Source organism: Neofelis nebulosa, chromosome 17, assembly GCF_028018385.1.
Source record: "Neofelis nebulosa isolate mNeoNeb1 chromosome 17, mNeoNeb1.pri, whole genome shotgun sequence".
Lineage (NCBI taxonomy): Eukaryota > Metazoa > Chordata > Mammalia > Carnivora > Felidae > Neofelis > Neofelis nebulosa.
The window spans coordinates 11544223-11567488 of NC_080798.1; the positions used below are offsets into that span (position 1 = coordinate 11544223).

A 23266-nucleotide genomic window follows, 5' to 3' on the forward strand; every position below is an offset into this window, starting at 1 on the left:
CCTGGGTGTCCTCTCTCCTGCACCTTCAAAGCGAAGGTTGGGATCTGGGTCACGGAAAATCATAAAAAAAATTAGCACTTACCACGTGCTACCACGATTTTGCATCCTCTCCGATTTAGTGAAGAGGAAACTGAGTCATAGAAGTAAACAGTGTTGCAGGGAAACGAATTCTAGAATCAGTATTTTCCACTTTGGGTTTCGGGTCCCCAACCTTGCTCCCTCTAAGCTCCGCCCACTTCCGTGGTCCCGCCCCCAGCCTCAAAAATCTTTAAATCCTTTCTTTTTTAGTTCGACCCCTCCACTTCTGGGTCTTGCCCCGGGACTTCAGTTGCTTCTTTTCCAATTCCTGTCCATCCATTCAAGCACACAGCCTCAGACATCCTAATCTTCTCCGTTCTAGCTCCGCCTCTTAACTACAGGTTCAGCCGCTACTTTGTGGTGAGCCAAAGCTGGCCTCCTCTCGGTGGGTTACGCCTACCTTCTGGGCCGTGTCCCCAACCCTGCATGTTGTTATGTATTTTCTCTAGGCCACACCTCTACCTCCTGGGTCTTTGACCCCGCCCAACTACCTGCATCATTCTAAATTAATTTAAGCTCCACCCATATCTGAGCCCCTCCCCTTTTCTCAAACTTTCGGAGTAGTTTCTCCTGCCCCCTTTCCCACTCCCTCTTAGGATCTTAGCTCAGACCCTACCTCAGAGCGGTAGGATCTTTATACCCTCTCCTGAAAACCTCCCCTGGCTCCGCCCCAACCCACTCTGAGATCCACGCCCCCATTCTAGGTTCCTTCATCATTTTCCCTCCTGAGCCCCTCTCACAACCCTATCCTAGGCTCCGCCTCTCTGCCGCTAGAGGCCGCCCCCTCTTCCATCTAGGCCCCGCCCTTCAGACCGCCTTCCGCGCCTTTTCCGCCGGGTGGTATAACCTTCTAGCCCCGCCCCTTTCGTAGAAAAGCCACGCCCACCTCCCCATGCCCCTCGGTGTTTACCCGCCTCCCCCCCCGCCCTTCCTCAGGTCCCGCCCCCCTCGTCCTCTGGCCCCGCCCCCGGCCCCGCGCTGCAGTGCCTTCCCAGCCGCGGCCCCGCCCGCCCCCGCCGAGCCGAGCAGAGGGCGGCGGCGGCTGCTGCTGGAGCGGCCCGGGAGGAGGAGGCGGCGAGGATGGCGGCGGCGTCGTGGGCGCGGCGGAGATGAGCGCCCGAGGCCCCAGGCCCAGGGCGGCGTGGCCGGAGTGGGCGGGGGTCCCGATGCAGGCCCGAGGAGGGCCATGGGGCAGGTCCTGCCGGTCTTCGCCCACTGCAGTGAGTAGGGGGAGGCTCAGGCCGGGTGTGGGGCTCACAGGCCCGGGTGGGCTCCTCCCCAGTAACCCCTCGGTGCCGGGCCGCGGGAGAATTGGGATGGGGGAGGAGGCGAAGGAGACAAAGGAAGCTCTCCCCTCCCCCCGCATTCTAGCGGCGACGGGGGCGACCTGACCCGGAGGACCTGAGTGAGTCAAGGAGGAGGTGGGGGGCACTGAAATAGCTGGCGGTGGGGGGGAGCGCCGGGCTCTGGGATATGGCGCCGGACCCCACCCAGAGATGAGGACGCTCGCCGGGAGCTGTCCCCTCGCCCTGGTGCTGGCCGCAGGCGGCGGGGAGGGGAGTTGAATGGAGGGGTAGAACCGAGATAGAGAAGAGGGATCTAGCCCCCACATCATCCATCTTCGCATCCCACCTCCGTTTTCTGCCCAGACTCAGAGGCTGCCCTGACCTCGCCCAAATTGTCCAATATCCCGTCCCTTGGACACAACCATCCCTGGGTTGGGGCCAGGACTCCTGGGTCCTTAGTGGGCTTTACCACTGATTAGTAGTAACCCATTTCACTCCGAGCCTCTAATTCCCAGCCTCCGACTCCCCAGCTGCCAAAACGAGGTGGGAGCAGGGGGTATCTGATTTCGGTTTCCAAACAGCATTAAGCATCTCCTGTAGGCAAAGCCCAAGGCTAGCTCTGAGGGGCTAGGTTCCACAATTGAAACTGCCTTACCTGATCCCCACGATCTCTGAGACCTGATCCCCACGATCTCTGAGACCCCACTGAGATCTCTAACAGTCCTCGTCTAACATTCTCTGTCTCACACCCCTGTGGCTCCCACAGCAGAGAATTTCAGCATTCTCAGACCTAGCCACTTGCATATCATAGGAGTTCAGATGCCAAAATTCCAAGAATTTGTTATTTCAGCATTTTAGAGTATCATCCCAACATTCTAAGATCGTGTCCTTACCTTGGCTTACAAAGGAAGGCCCTACATGATCCCCACCACGACCACCACTCTGCCTTCGTCTCCCACCCAATCCCTCTGTTCCAGTCATACCTTCACACCTCCCTGTTCCTCAAATATGCCCAACGTAGTGCCTGCCTCAGGGCTTTTGCACTGGGCTTTTTTCTCTGCCTGGAAGACTCTTCCCTGGACATCTGTATGGCTTCCTCACTTCATTCGTCCCTGCTCAAATGTCATCTTATCAAAGAAGTCTTCCTGGAGTGCTTGGCCGCCTCAGTTGGTGAAGCATGCAACTCTTGATCTTGGGGCCATCGGTTCAAACCCTACCTTGGTCGTAGAGCTCACTAAAAGAAAGAGAAGGAAAAGGAGAAAAGGAGGAAGAGGAGGAAGAAGAAGAAGGAGAAGAGGAAGAAGAAGAAGAAGAGGGGGGGAGGAAGGAGAGGAAGAAGGTCTTCCTGACCACCCTGTCTGAAATAACACCCTCTCAATTTCTCTCCCCTCACCCTGCTTTATTTTTCTCTACACACGTAGCACCCAACATCATATATTTAATTCTGTATTGTCTATCTCCCCCATGGAGTGTTATACGAGGGCAGGGTTTTTGTCTGTTTTGTTCACATTTGTATTCTCAGTCTAAAACAGTGCCTGGTATACAGCAGGTGCTCAATAAATGGTTGTGGAAAGAATGAACTAACTGAAACTTCCTAAAAGTCCTAATTTGAAGATTCTAAGATTAAGACTCCTGGATCTTTGAGGGCTGAGCCCCTGATAGCAGTATAGTAAGATAGTAAGGTTTTACGGTCTGTATGCAGAATGTTCTAAAGGTCCTGCGATTCAAATATTCTAAGATTCCTTAACTCGGACCATCCAAGTTTCCAGGACTGGCACACTTCTGTGATTTCGACAGGCTAAGCTTCTAAGAATCTTCGATTCTTTCCCTCTCGCAGAAGAAGCTCCGTCTACAGCCTCTTCTACCCCTGACTCCACAGAAGGTAAGTGGAGGGGGAGGACGTGAGAGCGGGACTTGAAGAGGCTCACAGTTGGGGGGAGGGCTGGGGAGAGTGGGTCAGGGCCCTGCTTCGCGCAGCTTATGTCCCCCTTTGCTGACTGCAGGAGCGAACGACGACTCGGATTTTCGGGAGCTTCACACGGCCCGAGAATTCTCAGAGGACGACGAGGAAGAGACCACGTCGCAGGACTGGGGCACCCCCAGGGAGCTGACCTTCTCCTACATCGCCTTCGACGGTGTGGTGGGCTCTGGGGCGCGCCGGGATTCAGCTGCCCGCCGCCCCCGGCCCCAGGGCCGCTCAGTCTCAGAACCGCGAGACCCACCCCCTCAGCCTGGCCTGGGCGACAGCTTGGAGAGCATCCCCAGCCTGAGCCAATCCCCGGAGCCTGGGCGCCGCGGTGACCCCGACACTGCCCCTCCGGTAGAACGCCCCCTGGAGGATCTAGGGCTCCAGCTCGACCGGCTGGACTGGGCGGCCCGGGGAGCAGGGTCCGGGGAAGATTCTGCCACCAGTAGCTCCACTCCTCTGGAGGACGAGGAGCCTGACGGATCGGAGGTTGGAGAGGCTGGGAAAGGTGAGATGTCCGAGGTTCTGGGATCGAAGCCACCAGGGGTGGGTGGTCTCTCCTCAGGGCACCTCCAAGGCGAAAGCTCACACAGCCTTCTCTCTCTAACTGCCAGAACTGGACCTGCAACACGGAGTCCCTCAGTCTCCGCCTCCGGCAGTCTTGACTCCGCAGCCCAGCCCTGGCTCTGGAACTCCCCAGGCGGGTACCCCGTCCCCTTCCCAACCCCGGGATTCGAACTCTTGGCCTGATGAGCCCTCACTGGACCAGAAAGAGGAAGAGCCGTGGGGGCCTCTGGAGCGGGAGCCAATCACGGGGCAGTGCCTGGATAGCACGGACCAATCAGAATTCACATTGGAACCACTCCTTCTAGGTAAAGTAAAGGTTCTTTTGAAGCACAGAGAGGGTAGGAGAAATGGAACTTAAAGGGACCAACCTTGCGAAGGACGTGAGGAGGCGGAGAAGAGGAGGTGTGGGTGTTGGCTAGGTATAAACTCCATCCTTTAAAAAAAATTTTTTTTCCCCGTTATCTAAGATTGCCATTGGCTCTTTTTTTTTTTAATTTTTTTTTCAAAGTTTTTTATTTATTTTTGGGACAGAGAGAGACAGAGCATGAACGGGGGAGAGGCAGAGAGAGAGGGAGACACAGAATCGGAAACAGGCTCCAGGCTCCGAGCCATCAGCCCAGAGCCTGACGCGGGGCTCGAACTCACGGACCGCGAGATCGTGACCTGGCTGAAGTCGGACGCTTAACCGACTGCGCCACCCAGGCGCCCCTGCCATTGGCTCTTTATATAGTTCGCCCTCCCACTTGAGAAGTTAGCCCTGCTTTGAGCCTTAGGATTGGCTGATTGCTAAATTAATAATAATCATCATCATCATCATCTCTCTTTTGGAGTGCTCCTCCTAGAGGCTGACTTTGGACAGGACAGATTCCCGGGGGGGGGGGGGGGGGGAGGGGGAAGGTTGTCTTCTGGATGTGGCCGTGGGGCATTTATAAGTAAACTCTACGCCTTTTAAAAACTCTCCTCTTGCCTCACCGTATTCACTGGCCAGTGGGATATAGACCCCACCTTTTTCTAAAATACGCTTAGCTTCCATAAACGCCATGGGTTGGTGATAGACATCACTGCTTTCGGGTGTTTACAAAAGAGCCACCCCTTTTTGGAACTGTCCCCACCCCTGTGGAGAGCCATTGGCTGGGTCCAGAGGGGCCCCGCCCCCTATTCCCTCCCTCCGCGTTCCACCGAAGTGGGCAAAATCCCTGAGAAGTAGCGGTGTCCGCAGCCTCTCACTCACTCGGAGCGGAGATGGGGAGTAAAGGTGGGCTTTCGGAGCGGGCTGGGGGGACTGGGGTTGGGGGACTGTGTAAATGGGTCCAGATTCTCTCTTATGTCCCTCAAATCTGCCGGTATGTTTCCTACTGGTCCCGGATTCCCCAGCGCTGCAGGCTGGGGCTGGGGGGCTGCAGGGGTGTCTAGAGAGGGCGTGGAGGGAGCGTGGGGTCCTCTCTCCCCGGGGCAGAGGCTTTGGGGCCCAAGAGCAGGGAGGCCCCCTCCCCCAGCCTCAGGCCCAGACGGTGCTGTCACTCAGGAGCTGGACAGGCCAGCACAGCTGTGGGCCAGGCCCCCTCCCCCCAGCGTGCCTAAACTTAGCCCCCGCCTCAGGCGACCCGGCCCCTCCTCCACCCACTGGCACAGGCCTTGGGGAGCCTGCAGGGGAGGGCCCTGCATTGCGGGTGGGGGGAGGCCTGCCCTAGTTAGAGGTAGATGGGAGACCATGTATAAGGAAGATACAGAAGTGAGGAGAGTCAGACTCTGAGGGGGACCAGTCAAGACGGGTCAGAGTTCCATCAGAGTGAGGGTGGAGGGGGTCTGGAAGGGTTCAGGGCTCAGATGGGATCATATTATTGGGAGGGCTGTTAAACGTTTAGATGGGCACAGTGAAACGTTGGAGGGGCGCCTGGCTGGCTCAGTCCGTAGAGAATGCAACTCTCGATCTCCACTCTTGATCTCAGGGTCATGAGTTCAAACCCCACGCCCGGCATAGAGCCCATTTAAAAATAAATCAATAAAACGTTGGCGTCTGGAAGTCATTGGTCAGGGCTCAGGATGGGCTTGTGAGGTGAGCTTAGCATCTCAGAAAGGAGTCAGAAATTTGAGTTAGGGCTTAGAAAGGAGGATGTTGTTATATATATATATATATATATATATATATATATATATATATATATGTATTTAAGGAGGATGTTGTTATTAATGCATTTAGGACTTAGAGAAGGGTGTTAACAGTTTTGCTCGTAGGCGATCTGATAATATTTACGGCGTTCAAAAATCCATAACCAGTCCATCCAGCCATGTCACCTCTGGGATTCTGTCTCAGAAATAGAACCTCCCTGCAGAATGTAAGAATATCTGTAGAAGGCTGGTGCGTGCACCGCGGTGGAGGAGTGAGGGTTAAGAAACTAAGTGAATGACCCGGCAATAATACATGGTTGAATGAAATGTATGATTGTGCAGCCACACTACAGAATCTCATGGGGCCCTTAAAAAGAATGAATTAAGGGGCACCTGGGTGGCTCAGCCAGGTCAGCAACAGACTCTTGATCTCAGCTCGGGTCATGATCGCATGGTTTGTGAGTTCGAGCCCCGCAGAGGGCTCTGCGCTGACCGTGCAGAGCCTGCTGGGGATCCTCTCTCCCCTCTGTCTCTGCCCCACCCCTCTCGCACTCTCTGTCTCTCTCTCTCAAAATATATAAACAAACTTAAAAAAAAAAAAGAGAGAGAGAGAGAAAATGAATTAAGAGCTATTCCAACTGACTAGGAGGGAATTCTAGGGCGGGGGAGAGAACGGGATGTGCGTAATACAGAAAAGTGTATATATAGGGGGCCACCTGGGTGGCTCAGTTGTTTGAGTGTCCGACTTGATTCCCGCTCAGGTCATGATCCCAGGGTTGTGGGAATCCAGCCTCAGGTCGGGATCCGTGCTGAGCGTGGCGCCCGCTTGGAATTCTCTCTCCCTCTTCCTCCCTCTGCCCCTCGCCCGCCCTCGCGCGCGCGCTCTCCAACTAAAAAGCAAAACCAAAACCCAAAAGAAGTATATGTATGATTCCATTTTCCATAAATAATGACTAAAAATTGTATCCACCCATAACACATGGGAGGGACGGAGACTGAGGGGACTTGCTACCTGGCTACCTTGGGTTTTCCAGGAGACGAGGGGAAGCAGCTCCGAATCAAAGAAGACAACGGGAAATTGGGAAATTGAGTTCAGGCTCAGGCCAGATGCGTCAAGACGTCGTGGTTCAGCCCCGAGTTGGGAAGCGGGAGGTCGAGAGATCAGCCAGGCCAGGTGCAAAGCCCAGCCTGATCGCCCCCTCTCCCTCCACAGTGGCGGACCTGCTGTACTGGAAGGACACAAGGACGTCAGGAGTGGTCTTCACGGGCCTCATGGTCTCCCTCCTCTGCCTCCTGCACTTTAGCATCGTGTCCGTGACCGCCCACGTGGCCCTGTTGCTGCTCTGTGGCACCATCTCTCTCAGGGTTTACCGAAAAGTGCTGCAGGCCGTGCACCGGGGCGACGGTGCCAACCCCTTCCAGTGAGAACCCCCGGCCCTTAACCTTGACCTCGGTCTGAACCCCAGTGTTGGGCGGGCTGACCCCCGACCTCAAATCAGGCGCCGCTTGTGACCCATCCTATTCGTGTTTCTGACTCCGGCCTCATTCTGACCCTGACTTCCAGCCCTAACCTCCGATCCTAACCTCTTACCCTGAATCCTCGATCCCATCTCCTGACCCTGACCTTGACCCTAGCCCTCTCTGGGGCTAAAAGCCCTAGCCTTCTCCTCAACCCCTATTTCTTGCCCCTGTCCCGGCCACAACCCTCAGCCTGGGCTGCTCCACACACTGAGTTGCCTTACACCCCTTTGTCCTCTCAGGGCCTATCTGGATGTGGACTTGACCCTGACTCGGGAGCAGATGGAACGTTTGTCCCAGCAGATTGCCTCCCGAGTGGTCTCTTTGGCCATCCAGCTGCGGCATTTCTTCCTGGTAGAGGACATTGTGGACTCCCTCAAGGTGCCTCGAAACCTACACTCCCTCCTACCCCCTCCTGGGTTCCCACCATTCGCCTTGCTGCCCTTGGGGGGTAGGAGGGCCGTTGCTGGCTAAGTTCACAACCTGGGGAGTGCCCCTAGGCTCTGCTGACCCTGACCTGACCCTCCCCCCCAGCTGGCCCTTCTCTTCTACATCTTGACCTTCGTGGGTGCCGTCTTCAATGGTTTGACTCTTCTGATTCTGGGTGAGCCGGGAAGGCTGTGGGGAGCAGGCGGGGAAGTGGGTCATTGAGGTTTGGTGGGGGGACAGGGTTCTAGATGGAACTGTCAATGTCTTAGGAGAACCCTGACCTCCATTTCTGTGCCTACAGGAGTGATCGGTTTATTCACTGTCCCCTTGCTGTACCGGCAACACCAGGTGAGTGTGACAGGACCTCTTGGTCGGCAGTGTCCCAGCCAAATATGGGTGGTCTGATGACCCCCACCCCCTCTGCCACAGCCAGGGTCCTGTGGACGGATGTCCCCGTCAGAGACAGGAGGACCAATTGGTGTTTCTGCCCCGAAAGAGTCAGGGTGTGACTGACATGCCCCACCCCAAGGCAGGTGGCCTAACTGATGTTTTCACCCTGAAACTGCCAGGGACTGACCTCGAGGTCAGCATCCGGTCAGAGGACTGTTGTCCGGAACACTGACAGAACCAGAGGCCAACCGACATATATCCTATCCGGAGACAGGCAGATGGACTGACGATCCCTTCTCCAGCACAGCTGACGACCAAGTGATACACGTGTCTGCCAGAGACAGTCCTAAGTCCCTCCCATGCCGGCATCATCAAGACTCCGAAAGTCAGGAACACTGCGAATTAAACCAGCATTTAAGTCAATCCACGCAGGAACTTGGCAGCTAACGCCAGTTCCCTCTACTCTCACCCGACTCACACACAGACGCACTCACGTAGGACTCACGCAGAGATTCATAGTCATGCCCAGGAAGCAGACGTACTGGCAAATGCTCATCTACCTGACATCATTCCCCACGCAGAGCTTGGCCCAACTGACGGACACGTCCGCTCGAACTTCTGATTTCCAAGGGTATGGTGCTAGGTTTCGAGTTGAGTGGCGGACCACCTTCCCCAGTTTCTCAAGTGGAGGTGGGGGAGGAAGCAGCCTCCTGAATGAACTGGGGAGGAAGAACCCCTCCGATCTCTCCTTCTTGGTCTCCCCAGGCCCAGATGGACCAGTATGTGGGATTGGTGACCAATCAGTTGAGCCACATCAAAGCTAAGTAAGGGCACGGAATGGAGGCGGATGGGCTGGGGGACGGGGAAGCTTAGGATTGTTCCCCCCCCCCCCCCCCAGGTATTACCTGTTCCTAAATCTCTTGGGGCCAATGCCCCCTCCTCAAAGGGTGACAGACAATCCCAATGCAGGCCATTAGGTGAACGGTAGGGGCTGGCTTTGGGCCCACAGCTAGCTCCCCCGTCCCGATTTCCCCTTAGTTCTCAGATTCCGTCTCTTGCTCCAACCTGTGACTCCGCTTGTTTCTCCCTCAGGATCCGAGCTAAGATCCCAGGGTCCGGAGCCCTTGCCTCGGCAGCAGCCGCAGTCTCTGGATCCAAAGCCAAAGCCGAATGAAAGGGGTGTCTCTGCCCTCGGGACGCCTGCCCCCATCCCCCGCAGCCCTCCGCCCAACTCCATCTCCCTTCCATCCCCACCCTCCCGCCGCCTCCGCCCGAGCCATTTCCCGGCGGGTGTCTGGATCGCTCGCACCAGGGAGTTTGTGCAAATTGCCTGAGCGGCCAGGACTACATTTCCCAAGAGGCTCTGCTCTAGGAGTCCAGGAAAGGCGAGGCACCTTGGCCGCGGCGCCTGCTGGGAGTTGTAGTTGCCTAGATAGGGCGCCCGCCCTGCACTTCCGCGACCCCGCCGCTGGAGGCGCCGTCAGAGACTGGTGTCTCCTGGACGCCACTAGCCCCAAAGCCAGGGCTTTGCATGGGGCCCAGGGGAGGCCTGAGCTTGGATTTACACTGTAATAAAGACTCCTGTGGAAAACCCAAGGCCTCCTGTGCTTCCAGCCTCCTCCAGCTTTCACCTTCCTGCACTGAAAAGCACCTAAGTGATATCCAAGGAGGAATCTTCCCATCTCTCCAGAAGAAGCTCCCTCATGATCTGTTTATATTCTGAAATGATTGAGGGGACGATGCTGAGAGACCCTCGGTCCCAGGGCTAGCCAAGCCTTTGACAGCCACTTTCCCTGTCTCTGCTCAAGGCAGACATCACTAGTCGATCCCCACACTCTGCCTGCGGGGCAGCGAGTCTCATCTGAGTCCCAGACCCGTGCCCAGCTGCCTTCTGGAACAACTCCCTCCACAAACATATCCAAACCTTTCCCTTGTCCTACCTGATGTCCAGCTCAGGGATGGCCCCTCTGCCACTTGGTCACCAGGCTAGAGACCTAGGTATGGTCCTGGATTCCTAGTTCCTGGCCCCCAACATCTAATAAGTCAGGAAGCCATGTCTTGTCACTCTCAAATGTCTCTCCTCCAACTTCTTTATTCCACTTGCCCTGGGACCAGGTAAAAGGCCCCATGGACTGCCTGGGCCTCGGGTTCCAAAACCGAGGGAGAAGGAGGCAGGAGACTGGGCTCTAACAACCCACAGACCTGGATTTGAATCCAGGCTTCACTACCTCTTGGCTCTGTGACCTTGAGCAAGTGACTTCATCTCTTGGAGCCTCAGTTTCCTCAAATGAAAAACTGTCACCATAACCGTGCCTACATGCAAAGCTCTTGGTACAGGGCCTGGCATATAATAAATACCCAGTAAACACAAGCTGCTTGTTAGCTGTGACATTGTTTCCAAACCTCGATGATCCCCTCACGACCTTCATGATCTTTCTCTCACCTGTTCTATTTTTCATCTAATATTTTCCTTCAAATTGGTTAATTAAAAATAAAACAAATGTCTTTTAAAAAAGAAATGTAATTCACCACCAAGGAAGTCAGGATCACTTGCCAGAAATAGAAGATAGTAGTAAAAATAAACACAAAACTATTAACATTTAAACTGTTTGTTCGTGCATCACCCAAAATCATCTCATTTGCCTCTAGCGACGCATGTCACATTTTAGGAGATAGATAATGATGTTACGGGAGTAGTAGTTACAGCCCCAGTCTTCGTGTGTAGGGGTTGCCTAGCAGCAGCTCTAGACACACACACACACACACACACACACACACACACACACAGAAGGCTTAAGGGGGCTTCTCTTGAATATAGATTTGCCAGGCAGGGTCAATGTGTTAAATTTCCAAATTAAAAAATAGCGGGGCACCTGGGGGGCCCAGTCGGTTAAACGTCTGGCTCTTGATCTCTGCTCAGATCATGATCTCTGCTAAGGTCATGATCTCACAATTTGTGGGATCAAACCCCATGTGGGGCTTTGTGCTGATAGAGAGGAGCCTGCTTGGGATTCTCTCTCTCTCTGATCCCACCCCCATCCCCAGTTGTCTGCGCACGTGCTCTCTGTCTCTCTCAAAACAAATAAACAAAAACAATAGTTTTAAAAAAGCAATTTTTCTTAAAGATGCTTCTATTCATACTTTCCATAAGACAGTGTCGCTTTGTAAGAGGGACTGGTTGAAATTACGAGTCCAGGAATGGCTAAAGCCCACAGGCCCATCCTTGACACCTGCACTAGAAGCTGGCAACAGGTTGGAGATCGAAACAGCCTTTACTGAGTGCCTCCCAGACTTTTATGTCCATCTGCTCATTGTGATTCCTCCAGTGAAATCAGATTTCCAGTTGGGGAAACTGAGGTTCAGAGAAGGATCATGATAATAACCTTTCATTCATCCTACAAACATTTACCTGTCTCCAAACATCTGCTAAGTTCTCAAGCACTCTTTAGGCAGTAGGGACATGGAAATAAACCAAAACAAAGTCCATAGTTTTATAGAACCGTTATTCTAGAGGGAGGCAGACAATAAACAAACAGACATAGAACATGGCACGTGGTGATCGGAGTGATGGAGAAAAGTCCATCAGGGTAAGGGGATAGAATGAAGGGTCTTTGCTATTTTAAACGAGTGGTCAGGGAAAACTTCACCAAGTGGTGGTATTTGAGTGAAGGCTAGCATGAAGGGAGGCAGTGAGTCACGTGGACGTGTGGAGGAAAGGAGGTTCAGGCAGGGGATCAGCAAACGCAATGGCCCTGAGAAAGAAATATGCCTGGTGCGGGCAGCAGGAGATCTAGAAGCCAGAAAGCCAAGTAAATGAGGAGAAAGGAGTAGGAGATGGGGTCAGAGGAGTGAACAGAACGAGAATATAAGGATTTGTAAGGCTATGGTGGGAACTTGGGCTTTTACTCTGAGATGGGAGCCCCGGGTAGGTTTCATATGTCCCGGAACGACAGTGTTGTCAAAGGATCACTGACTTAGATTATAAAAGGGTCGCGATTTTGGTCTTAGCAATTAGGATTCCCCTGGGGGATAGGCTGTGTGAACTAGGGTCCGATACCATACGTTTATAAGCCTTGGTTTCCTTGGCCATAAAAATATAGCTGCAGAAATTGATGATCTCCAGTGGCTAAGCTCAATGGGGACAGAATTGCTGTCATTACGCTGTCTAGGACGGTGCCTGGGGCTTAGCAGGCGCTCAATAAATATCTGAACGAACAGGGCTCCGTAGGTCGTTGAAATTCCTCAAAGGAACAGCAGGTGTCGCACCAGCTCTATAACCGCCTCGCCGGAGTCTCTGGGGCTGGGCTAAGTCCAACTCTAGCTGGCATTCGTTCACTCGAATTCGGATTTTTTCGGGGAAGAGTCTTCTGAAAGCCGAATTATGAGTTTCTCCTCTTAAAAACAAAACCAAAAACAAGAACAAAAAAAACCTTCTCACTTGGAAAAAGGGGCTTCTGGCCCTTTAACACCTAGAGGTAAGTGGGCCGCGTCCTCGAACACCGCTTCCCAGAATGCGCGGCGCTATGCAAATGAAGATGGTTTCCAAAGGGAGGATGATTCGTGCCATGTAAGAGAAAGGTAACATTCTGGAAGGGTATGTGCCCTAGCTGGGGAGAATTTATAGATACCGGAATCAACAATCTCACACCAGCCTAAAGTATGTGACCATAAGTCTGAAAAGATATGGATTTCTGGGTTTTATATAGCTGTGTGGAGGAGCTTGCGTCTTGCCCGGATGATCCTCAGTGGTCTGGGGTGCAGGCTTCAAACCTGTAGCTGTCTAGCGACAGAGTGGTTCAATTCCACCTTTCGGGCGGCAACGACTTCCGTTTTACTCCCTTCAAACTGGATTCTAAAACGGGCTATCAAGAGAACATCCCTCTACCCGGTGCCTAAAAATGTCACTGCAACCCTCTGCCTCACAGTCTTAACTTTCGCCACGCGGGTCTCTTCCTACGGTTACACTTTCGCCGGCTCTCTCCCTTATCACCTGCTTGTTCCTCAGTCAGTCATTTGCTCACACCTGTATTTATTAATCGGTCAAATATTCATATATTCATGCATTCATTCATTCATTCATCTGACAAGTATTTGCTGGGTGTCAGGTCCTGCACTGGGCAGTGCTGGCGACACAGAGCTGATGGCAGTCCCGGTTCTGGTGCTCCCAGTCCAGTGAAGGAGACAAACACTAAGCAATCATTAATTACCCATTTAATTAACAGCTACAAAGATGTCAACTACTGAGAAGGCAAGTAATGAACTTAGAGGCCATCTAGGAAGGAGACCTGGGTTCGGGTGAGGTGTCAGGGTGACATTTGGGCAGATCCCTGAAGGATGAGCAAGGATTAGCCAAGAGAAGGCGGGGATGTCCCAGGGCAGGGATCAAGGTGGCCCCGATAATGCAGTGATGACGGCGGTATTTGCACCTTCACTCTGCACTCGGTGTTGGCATGCATGAGCTCACTGACTCCTCATAGCCCCATTCTGCTGCCGAGAAAACTGAGGTCTAGAGAGATGAAGTCTCTTCTCCAAGGTCACCCAGCTTTGGTAGGCCTCCAGCCCCGGGCCTCTCAGACCGCTGGCCCACACTAGTCACCACTGCCCTGTTCTGTCTTTCTCAAGTTAGCTTTTCACCATGTCCTGTCTATTCTGCCTCCTAATGTCTTTTCCATCCTTTCCTCCTATCTCGTAGCCCTGCCCCTGTTCCGGGCTTCCCCAGCAGCACACACGGGTGTCCCCGCCTAGCCCGGGTCTCCTGCCCCTGTCTTGTCCCTTTGCCAACTACCCTCAGCTTGGTGGTTAGAGCAGTCTTCCTACAGGACTCCTAGGTGGCTCAGTCAGAAGAGCATATGACCCCTGATCTTGGGGTCTTGAGTTCCAGCCCCAGACTGGGTGTAGAGATTATTTAAGTAAATAAATATTTTCTAAAAAAGAAAAGAAAAAAATCAAGCAAGCAAGGAACGGGGCACCTGGGTGGTTCAGTGGATTAAGTGTCTGGCTCTTGACTTTGGCTCAGGTCATGATCTCATGGTCTGTGAGCCAGAGCCCCATGTCGGGCTCCGTGCTGACAGCTCAGAGCCTGGAGTCTGCTTTGGATTCTGTGTCTCCCTCTCTGTCTTTGCCGGCTCTGTGTGTGTGTGTGTGTGTGTGTGTGTGTGTGTCTCTCTCTCAATAGTAAATAAACATTGAAAATTTTTTGAAAATGAAAGAAAGAAAGGAAGGAGGAAAGAAAGAAAGAAAGAAAGAAAAAGAAAGGAAAGAAAGAAAGAAAAAGAAAGGAAAGAAAGAAGAAAGAAAAAGAAAGGAAAGAAAGAAAGAAAAAGAAAGGAAAGAAAGAAGAAAGAAAAAGAAAGGAAAGAAAGAAAGAGAAAGAAAGAAAAGAAAGAAAGAGAAAGAAAGAAAGAAAAAAAGAGAAAAAGAAAGGAAGAAAGAAAGAAAGAAAGAAAGTGGTCTTCCTAAAGCACAAACCCGCCCCTACCCTTCTTGTGCTCAAAACCTGCCATGACTCACCCCCACCACCACCACCCCCCACCCCACCCCACCCCACCCCCCGTGGCTTCAGGAGAAGATCTAAATTCTTAGTCTGGAATTTAAGACTGCAGAATCGGGTCTTCGCTAAGTGGCTTCCTTCTCTACACTTTTTGCTCCAGCCACTGTGAACCTCTACCCCCCGCAACGTATCAAGCCCTGTCCGCACTAACTGTCCTATGTGCACACTGCGTCTTTTTCTATCCGCTTCTATGTCCTCTGTTCAGCCTCCAGGACTCAGCTCAGCTGTCCTCCTCACAGAAGTCTTTCCTGACTCCCAGATCAGGTTCCGCACCCCATGGTTTCCCCCAACCCTGTGCGCTTTGGATCATCCCCGAGATGTCTGTGTCCCTCACTGGCCTGGGAGCCTTAGGAGGGGAGAGCCTGGCGCTGTCTCAGTCCCAGCGGTGTCCCCGGTCCTCCCGGCACCGGGCTGGGCACGCAGTAGGTACCTGGCAAATGTTCCAAATTGATTAATAAATTTAGGGATTCCATCACAACTTCTGCTTATTCCTTTACGAAGGCATCTGAATGACCTCTGGCCCCTCACTTAATTCCCAGAGTACTTGCTGCTTGCAAATAAGAGAGGGCTTGAATTTTGCACTGGGGATGGCTCATCTATTTTGGGTTCAATTTTAGGTGGGCCCCTGCACGTTCAAAAACGAAAAAATCATCATGTGACGCGTAAAAGGAAATTCGTCTTCGGTGGACAGGGATCCATGAATTTGTGGTTCCTATAACCCTGACGACCCCCGATACTATATTTAGGTGATCTTCAGTAATTTGGGAAGGATGTTTCCAGCTTCTCTACCTATTCGACCTTCGCTAAGGTCACCCTGAGCATATAGGGCTCTGCCTAAGTTCCTCGTTTGCCAGGAAGCCTCTGAAACATCCTTGGGCATGTCAGTATCTCACGCCTACTATTCTGCCTCATCCTCTCCAAGAGGAGGCGTGCCCTGTGGGAAGCCCTCTGGCTGTCTATCCTCCCGTGTCCTGTTGTCCTGCCGTAGACTGATTCCTAAGGACAAACCTCATCTGCAATCTCAATCTAACCTCACCCCCTCTCGCCAAACCAAAGGAAGGCAGGTGATGGGTACCGGGAGCAAACAGACCCTGAAGCTTGGCAGATGCATTTTTAAGAGCTTTTTATTGGCGACAGTGCAGAACCATGGGGGGGAGGGTAGTGGCCCAGTGCCAGCCAGCCCCCAGCGCCCCCCAGGGTCAGGTGCAAAATACAAAAAGAGAATCACAAATACAGCAGGGGGTTGGGGGGCTGGGGATTCAGTAAGTTGTCGCAGGCAGGGGCCAGGCCCTGCTCACAGTCTTGCACTCACACTCAGAATCCTTAAGGATACAGATTGTAAAAGTCTATGATCCCTCAGGCTCACTCACCAAAAAGAAAATCTCATGTCCCCGACAAAACCCAGAGTCAGGAGACAGCTGGCCGATCGGGGACAGTCAGAAAAGAGACAGATGGAAACGACCAGGTGAAAAAACACAGGCAGAGAAAAGACTGGAGTGGAAGAGACCCTCGAGAAAGGGACAACAGCCACAGACTGCCAGAAACAACCAGAGGGGCCGAGACGATCATTAGAGACAGCCTGAAAGGGGCCGACTCCTAAGTTTCCAGAAGCAGCGTTCTTCCAATTCAAAGGGCACACTGCTTTGGGGCCCAACGCGACCTAGGCCGAGGTTGTAGAAGCGCTCACACACTCACACGCGCACACATACATACACACACACACACACACACACACACACTCATATATAATATATTTATTTATACATAATAGATATAAGTGCCTTTTCGGAAACCAGGAAAGGGATAAATAGCCATGGGGCGGGGGAGGCGGGCGCGGGACGGGGCACGTGGAATGTTTTCCATGCAGCACAGAAGGCGGCGTGGCCCTCCCGAAGTTAAAAAATATCAATTTGCCTCACGATGAAATCCTCGCGAGGTGAAGCACAAGGAAAGGGGATTGGGGCGGGGGGCGAAACCAAGGATCGGGGCTGCGGCTGGGGAAGGGAAGCTGGGACCGCGGGAGTCCAGCCCCTTCGAGTTTGCCAGTCCGAAAATATTGGGGGGTGGAGGGGCCAAAGCCTCGGCCTTCAAATCTTCTCCGGGAAAACACTGGGCCCCCTGGCAGACTCCCACGGCTCCCTTTCTAGAAAGGATGTAGGGGGTGCCGAGGGGAAGGAGAAGTTGGCGTCCTAGGCCGGGGTAGGGGGTCAGGCCTTAAATAAAAAGGCCAGGGCTTGGGGCTGGGGGTCCTGAGGACAGATGCCACGCGGATGGGTGGCTGTCACCCCCACTCTCGAATTCTGTCACCCCTTGAGTCTAACTCACTGGTGGGGGAGGAGGGAGGCAGCTGGGGCGGGGAGGGGAGACCAAGGAAAGGCTTTGAGGCGTGGGGGGCACAATCCCCCCGGAAGGGTTCTGTCCCACCGGGCTCCCCCCCACAATCCCGCCAACTCATTTCACAGTATAAAGCGCTCCAGGACGGGCATCACAGCGCCCCCTGCCGCCTGAATCAGAGAGGCCCAGCAAGGAAGGCCAGGAGGGAAGGCTGAGCCAGGCTGGGAGGCTTGGGGTAACACTGTAATCCGAGAGGACGGCTGGGGGCTGAATGGGGGGAGACCCTTAAGAGGCCAGGAATTCAGATCAGAGCCACTTTTGCTGGAAGGGAGCGGCTGGACAATCAGGGAAGAAGGTTCACATTTCAGACTAAGTCTGGGTAGGAGGGCATCATAGGAGGCATCAACTTCCCTTAAAGGGAGGCTCAATTCAGAGGAGGATCTAACCATGTGGAAATGTTGGATAAATAAGCTAAGGTCAGGGGAGCAGGGAGAACCAGCCTGGTCACCCCCTGAAGGGTGGGCGTGGGAGACATTGTGGGGGAGGGGGGCAGTCTGTGGCATTTCCTTGTTGGGCCTCTCTGGAGAAGATTCCAGTAGACTCCACACCTCCACCCCCACCCCCCACCCACTACCAGCACCCCTTTCCCTCTGCCCAAAGCGAGGCGCCGCCACCCACCCACCCCTCCCCACATGTTGGGATGAGGTGAAAGGGCCAACAGGCAGCTGGGGGGTGTCCATTCCCTCCCCACCCCCTGCCCCCAAAGTCACCAGCTTTGTGGCCTCGCCGGGCCATAGAAACAAGAGGCGGCACAAAACACAAGGAGGTCCTCCTGTCCGATGACAGTGGTCGCAGGGAGTCAGACACGAGAGGCAGGAAGGCCACACGCCCGCTTTGTCTCTTCCCCAATCTCTCTCTCTTCCTCCTCCTCTTCCAAATCTCTCTCCCTTGTGTGTGTGTTTGGTTTGTGTCTAAAGAGTTCACAGAGCAAGAAGGGAGGGCGAGTTCAGGGGGTCGGAAGGCTGGTCACTGCCGCTGGGGCGTTGGGCGCCGGTGAACGCGGAGACGTCCGGGCAGGTGAGGACAAACGAGGAAGTGTACGAAGGGTTAACAACGGGGAAGGGGTCACCGAGGACTTGAACTTCACTGTGTGTAAAGAGAGAAGCTGTCAGGTTGGGGGATGCGTCTTGGCCGGTCTGGAAGGGCAGGGGCGGTGGTGGTGGGGGCGGCAGCAGCCAGCTGAAACCATCTTCCTTAGCGGATGCTGACCCCGGCAAATCTCTCACCTCCGCCAGCGGGCCCGGCCCCGGCCCCTCTTCGTAGGGGATCTTGCAGCCCGGTTTGTGGGCCACCAGCACAAACTCCAGACGTTCCTTCTCCTTTTGGAGCTCGGCGATCTCCGACTCCAACTCTGCCTTTTCTTCCTCCAGCTGATCTGTCTCCTGAGGTCCCCCGGCGTGGAGGTGAGGGAAGAAGGAGGAAAAAAAGGCCCATGAACGACTAGAGAAGGTGGGTCGGAACCATGTCGCCTGGACTTGCTGCAGAGGCCCCGGGGCTGAAAGGCAGCTCCTGATTGAGAGGAAAGACACCCCCGCCCCCCGCCCCCGCCACCACCAGCACCCCCCTTCTCCGGACATGGAGTCCTGGTGTGCTATGGATTTGGGGCATGGGTCTTGCCTCCCAGGAGCCTCAGTTTCCCCATGTGTTCAGTGGATAGTTGAGAAGGGGCCAGATGTATATGGAGGGCTCTGGTTTTGGGAGAGGGACTCAGAGGTTTGTTGAATGAATGAATGATCGGTGTTTTTCATGCCACCTGTTCCCCTCTGGCACCCCTCCCCCTCTGCCTCCCAGGGAGGTGACCAGGTAAGGAAGGCAAGGAGAAGATTTCCCCGATTTCCTCTAGGGGCAGCACGTCAACCCCGCAAGCCCAGCCCACCTCCCGGACCCAGGTAAGTTGTAAACAGGGAAGGGGGGGGGGCGGATGCCGCCTGCCCACCATCTGAGAACTTTGGGTGCAGGCGGTAAGAAACGGATGTAGGATTAGGAGCATTTTGTTTCACGGACTCTCCAGAATGTAAAAGCGGGAAGGATCCCGGGAGATTCCAGGAGGGGGCTGAAGAGATGGAGACACCAAGGCAAAAATGGGCTAATGCTGGCCCCAGGCGCAAAGGGAGAAAGGGCGGGACCTCTGTTAAAGGTCAGCAACCGGGGCAGGCAGGGGCAGGAGCTTGTGGGGGTCTGCGTGTATGCCTGGGGTTACCCTGTCTGGCCACACCTGTACCTAATTCCTTACAAGGAACCTCTGGCTGTCGGCCCAGGACAAGGGCACAGGTGGCGAGGAGGGAGGATGGGGGGGAGAGCCCCCCCTTCAGTGTATCCTCACCGCCCCCTCCCACCCCCCCAGGGACGATCCTCACCGCCTGGAGTCGGTCGGTCAGTTCCCGCCGACGGTTCCTACACTTTGCTGCTGCCAGTTTGTTTCTTTCCCGGCGAACCCTTCTCTTCTCCTCCTCTTCCGGAGTCAGCTGAGCAGGAGAGATAGAGGCCATGAGGTTTGGGGACCTTGTGCACCTCCTCCATCCTCCCCAAACCTCCTCTTCTTGCGGGACGCAGAAAAGGACCCTCTGCTAGGGTTTCTGTAGCCACCAGAGGCCTGGGTGGCCCCTCACCCCGCGGGCGAGAAAGTTACTGCCTCTCTGGCTCCCTAGACCCAGTCCGAGTTGTGTTGCCGCTTACTCACCGTCTCCTCTCGGGGTCTCCTAGGCCGGGCTCGGGCCGGACGGGAAGGCCCAGGTCCGCTGGCGGCTCCGCTGGTGGAAGGCCCGCCACTGCCACTGGCTCCGCCACTGCCGTAGCCACTCATGCCCGGCGTGGAGTAACTGGTTCCTGGCATGTCGTAGGGGTCGACGGCCGGGGGCTGGGAGGCCAGTGGTTGCCCCTGGGACTGGGCCATGGAAGAGATGAGGGTGGGTTGCACGAGCCACTGGAGGTCCTGGCTGGTTGTGATCGCGGTGACCGTGGGCACGAAGGAACCGGGCATTTCCCCGAGACCGGCGCACTCCTACGGGGTGACACATACACACACAGGCGTAGACACACAAACAGAGACACCGACACACACACACCCAACACACATACACACACCGACCCCCGTGAGTGAGCACAGGGCGAGCGGGTGTGGATGTGTGTGTCACAGGCAAGAAGCCACAACACCCACCCTTCCACTACACCGTGACGCAGTGGTTAATGAGAGGATTTCTGCTCAACTGGCTTCTACCTCCTCCTTCTTCTTCGGGGAAAGGTTGCACGGTTCCAGCGGGTGGTGAATCACACCCCGGGTTGGTGACTCTTAGGTGGGGGGGGGTGGGGAGGAGGCTGGACACAGCCGGGTGACAGAACCCCCGGGAAGGAGTCACAGCCACACACACAGCCACAACACCCCACCCCCACCCCACAGGCAAGGGGAGGGAGAGGGAGAGGCCTGAGGCCAAGCCTTCCTCTACACTCACACACACACACCCCTCTGAGCCGGGGGGATGAGCGACTGGAAGGTCCATGAGACCTCCGTGCAGGGGCGGGGGTCTTAGTTAAAAGGGTGTTGGGGGACAGGCCTAGGAGTTTAGAACAACGTTTCAAGTAATTGTTTCTCCACGGGGTGAGGCTGACAAGTGACAGGTTACGGTGGACGGACAGGTAGAGAAAGTGACGACCCGGGCACCCTCAGACTGCCGCGGAGGGAGAAGGGTGTAGGTCCCGGGCCCCCGAGCCCGAGCCGCGCTCATCTACCCCACCCCCCACCCCCCAAATGGAATCCTAGAACTGCTCGGAAGGCTTAACTACTCTCCCAGGGGGCGTGGTGAGGGAAGGGCTGGCTCGCTGGCCAATCAGAGTCCTGGAAGCCCAGAGAGGGCGGGGCTCCTGGAGACCACCTGGCTGGTTCCCCCTGCGGTTAGCGGTTCCAGTCCGGTCCTCGGACACAGCAGAGGGATCTGGCAGAGGGGCTGGGGCTGTGTCTGTGTATGCCTGGAGAAAAGGGTGACAGTCACCCATGTCTCCCAAAGAAACCCCTGCACACAGGCACCCTCGGCCCCTGAGATCGGAGGGGCCGGCTCGCCGCAGGGTCCTCGCGGACCCATTGGATCGCAGAGAGTCGCTCCTGTCGCGACAGGAATCCCCTCGCTCTGCCTTTAGAGGCCCGTAAAAGAGACCCTAGCGCCAAGGAACCACGAGTTCCGGGGACAGAGAGGGGGAAGGGAACTGTACCCTACAAATAGGAAGGGACAGTTGATTGGCCAAAACCCGCGCCGAGGCGGCCAATCGGAACGCCGAGCTGCCCCCTCCCTTAGCAACGTGGCCCCGGCGTTCCAAAATAGAACGCTCCGGGACGTCAGGGGCGGGGCGGACGAAGGGGGCGCCGCGCGCCGTGCGTGCCCCGCGTCAGACGGAGGATTCCAGCGCGTCAGCCGTTACGCACGGGTCCCCCGTTACGTCTCCGCGCAGGAGGCGGAGGCAGCGCCTCCAAGCGAGGGTTCGAGGCCAGCTTACCCGCTGGATCGAGCGCAACCCGATGCCGGAGTAGGCGCTCGGTTGGAGAAGGAAAAGGGAGGAGGCTACTGGAAGCTTCCCTGGTACTTCCCCACCTGCCTAACTGAGCTAGCTTCAGGTTGGGGACCTGGGTCGGGGGCAGTCCCGGAGCAGGCTAAAAGTTCGCAGCCCTGCTACCGCATACACGTTGCACTGAACGGAGCATTCTCCCCACCCCCAAAGCTAACCCCTCTGCGTTCCCTTCCTGCGATCCACGCACACAACCAATTGCAAACACGCCCCGACTCTGCAGTTTGCAAAGTGCGCGGTGAGCCTATTCTCTCTCAGATCCTGAGTTTTGATGCGTCTTTATTTGGGAGGGGGGATGGCGCGTTCCAACCCTGACTTAAAAAAGAAAGAAAGAAAGAAAACCCATAAAGCAGCACCCCAACCCTCTAGAGCTTACCTGGGAGGCGGCGGCAGTGGGTGGACTGCCGAAGGAGTCCACCGAAGACAGATACTGAGACTCGGCGGAGGGTGAGGAGCTGCACCGGGAGCCGGAGTCGTAGTCTCCGGGGAAAGCTTGAAACATTTCCCTGGGCACAGGGGGGGCCCTGTGACCACGCTGAGGTCGCCGGGAAGCCAAGGCTATGGCCGGGTGGAAGAGAAAGGTGCGAGTCCGGGGTGAGCCGAGCGCGTCCCCAAAGCGCGCTGTCCGAGGAAACTCGGGATGGGGGCAGCGTCCCGCTCCAACAATGGCAAAGTTTCTGTGCAATTCCTCTGCGGTGCCCAGGCCCCCACAAGATGCCGCTGTGCCTCCTGAAAGTCCAGGCTCCGTAGGACCCAGGGGCGTGGGGGGGATCGCTCCCCCAGAGGCGGAAAGCGCTGTCTTGCTGTATAGAATCCGCTTCGGGTGCGGTCTTCTCCACGCGTCCAGCGGGTCCCACGGGGGGAGGGGAGTAATAAAGAAGACAAAAAGAGTAAGTCGCTCCTCCAAAATAAAATGTAGAATTATCTAGAAGAATCCTCCCCAAAACTTTCTCTCCGGAAAAAAATAATAAAGCGAACTTCACAGCCCCCAAGAACCACAACAATCAAGTCCCCAAGTCTCAGCTCCGCCTGTCCCTGCCGAAGCCGTACCTCTCAGTCTTATGAATGAAGCCCAAAGCCGCCAGCCTGTATTTATTTGTCCGGGACCCGCCCCCCTGCTTACGTCACTCGTCCAGCGCTCCACAAACTTCCTAAAATCTCCGGTCCTGCGGAACTCAGCCCCGCGCCGTCCGGCAAGAGGTCTACCCTAGCCTCGATCTGTCCACCTGAATCACCCCCGCGGCCCTGGGGGTCGTGGGGGCTCCGTTCCAGGGTCCTCGGCGGGAGGGGATCCCGGCCCCGCCTCCCAGGAGTTCCTGTGACGCAATTAGCCATATAAGGAGCTCGGCCGGCGCGGCGGAGTGTTTGTTTGGTATCCTAGCAATTACGTCAGAGGGAATCCCTCGCTCGCTCGCGCGCTCACCC

The 23266-nt window shown here is 55.2% G+C and overlaps 2 protein-coding genes and 1 non-coding gene across 5 annotated transcripts; 2 read left to right on the forward strand and 1 right to left on the reverse strand.

Annotated features, from left to right (window-relative positions):
- The first annotated feature begins 1090 nt into the window (after positions 1-1090).
- Positions 1091-9939, forward strand: RTN2 (reticulon 2). 2 transcript variants are annotated; one of them, XM_058707801.1, is made up of 10 exons: positions 1091-1298; positions 3202-3246; positions 3368-3838; positions 3945-4202; positions 7220-7427; positions 7767-7905; positions 8059-8128; positions 8255-8301; positions 9109-9167; positions 9436-9939. In XM_058707801.1, the coding sequence occupies exons 1-10, from the start codon at positions 1265-1267 to the stop codon at positions 9515-9517; spliced, it is 1413 nt and encodes a 470-aa protein (XP_058563784.1). In that variant the 5' UTR covers positions 1091-1264; the 3' UTR covers positions 9518-9939. The 2 variants fall into 2 exon arrangements, with proteins under 2 accessions (XP_058563784.1, XP_058563785.1); XM_058707802.1 differs by lacking the exons at positions 1091-1298; positions 3202-3246; positions 3368-3838; positions 3945-4202 and adding an exon at positions 5035-5152.
- A 3133-nt stretch (positions 9940-13072) lies between these two features.
- Positions 13073-13159, forward strand: TRNASTOP-UCA (transfer RNA opal suppressor (anticodon UCA)). Its single transcript has one exon. It is a non-coding gene; the product is annotated as a tRNA-Sec (tRNA).
- Positions 13160-15999: 2840 nt separating this feature from the next.
- FOSB (FosB proto-oncogene, AP-1 transcription factor subunit) lies at positions 16000-22914 on the reverse strand. Of its 2 annotated transcripts, XM_058707031.1 has the most exons (5): positions 22218-22914; positions 19968-20288; positions 19645-19752; positions 18514-18669; positions 18241-18373 (listed from the first exon to the last, which is right to left on the reverse strand). In XM_058707031.1, exons 1-5 carry the CDS (start codon positions 22341-22343, stop codon positions 18371-18373), a joined length of 714 nt encoding a protein of 237 aa, XP_058563014.1. In that variant the 5' UTR covers positions 22344-22914; the 3' UTR covers positions 18241-18370. The 2 variants fall into 2 exon arrangements, with proteins under 2 accessions (XP_058563013.1, XP_058563014.1); XM_058707030.1 differs by having other exon boundaries at positions 16000-18669; positions 22218-22912.
- Positions 22915-23266: the final 352 nt, after the last annotated feature.

Bases quoted from the DNA above. Each gene is read 5' to 3' on its own strand.
- RTN2 (XM_058707801.1), top strand. From the start codon at position 1,265: ATGGGGCAGGTCCTGCCGGTCTTCGCCCACTGCA. The intron at 1,299-3,201 runs GTGAGTAGGGGG...TCCCTCTCGCAG, and splicing joins GCCGGTCTTCGCCCACTGCA to AAGAAGCTCCGTCTACAGCC. The intron at 8,129-8,254 runs GTGAGCCGGGAA...CTGTGCCTACAG, and splicing joins TTTGACTCTTCTGATTCTGG to GAGTGATCGGTTTATTCACT.
- FOSB (XM_058707030.1), bottom strand. From the start codon at position 22,343: ATGTTTCAAGCTTTCCCCGGAGACTACGACTCCGGCTCCCGGTGCAGC. The intron at 20,289-22,217 runs GTAAGCTCTAGA...GTCACCCCGTAG, and splicing joins CCACTGCCGCCGCCTCCCAG to GAGTGCGCCGGTCTCGGGGA. The intron at 19,753-19,967 runs GTGAGTAAGCGG...TCTCCTGCTCAG, and splicing joins GGAGACCCCGAGAGGAGACG to CTGACTCCGGAAGAGGAGGA.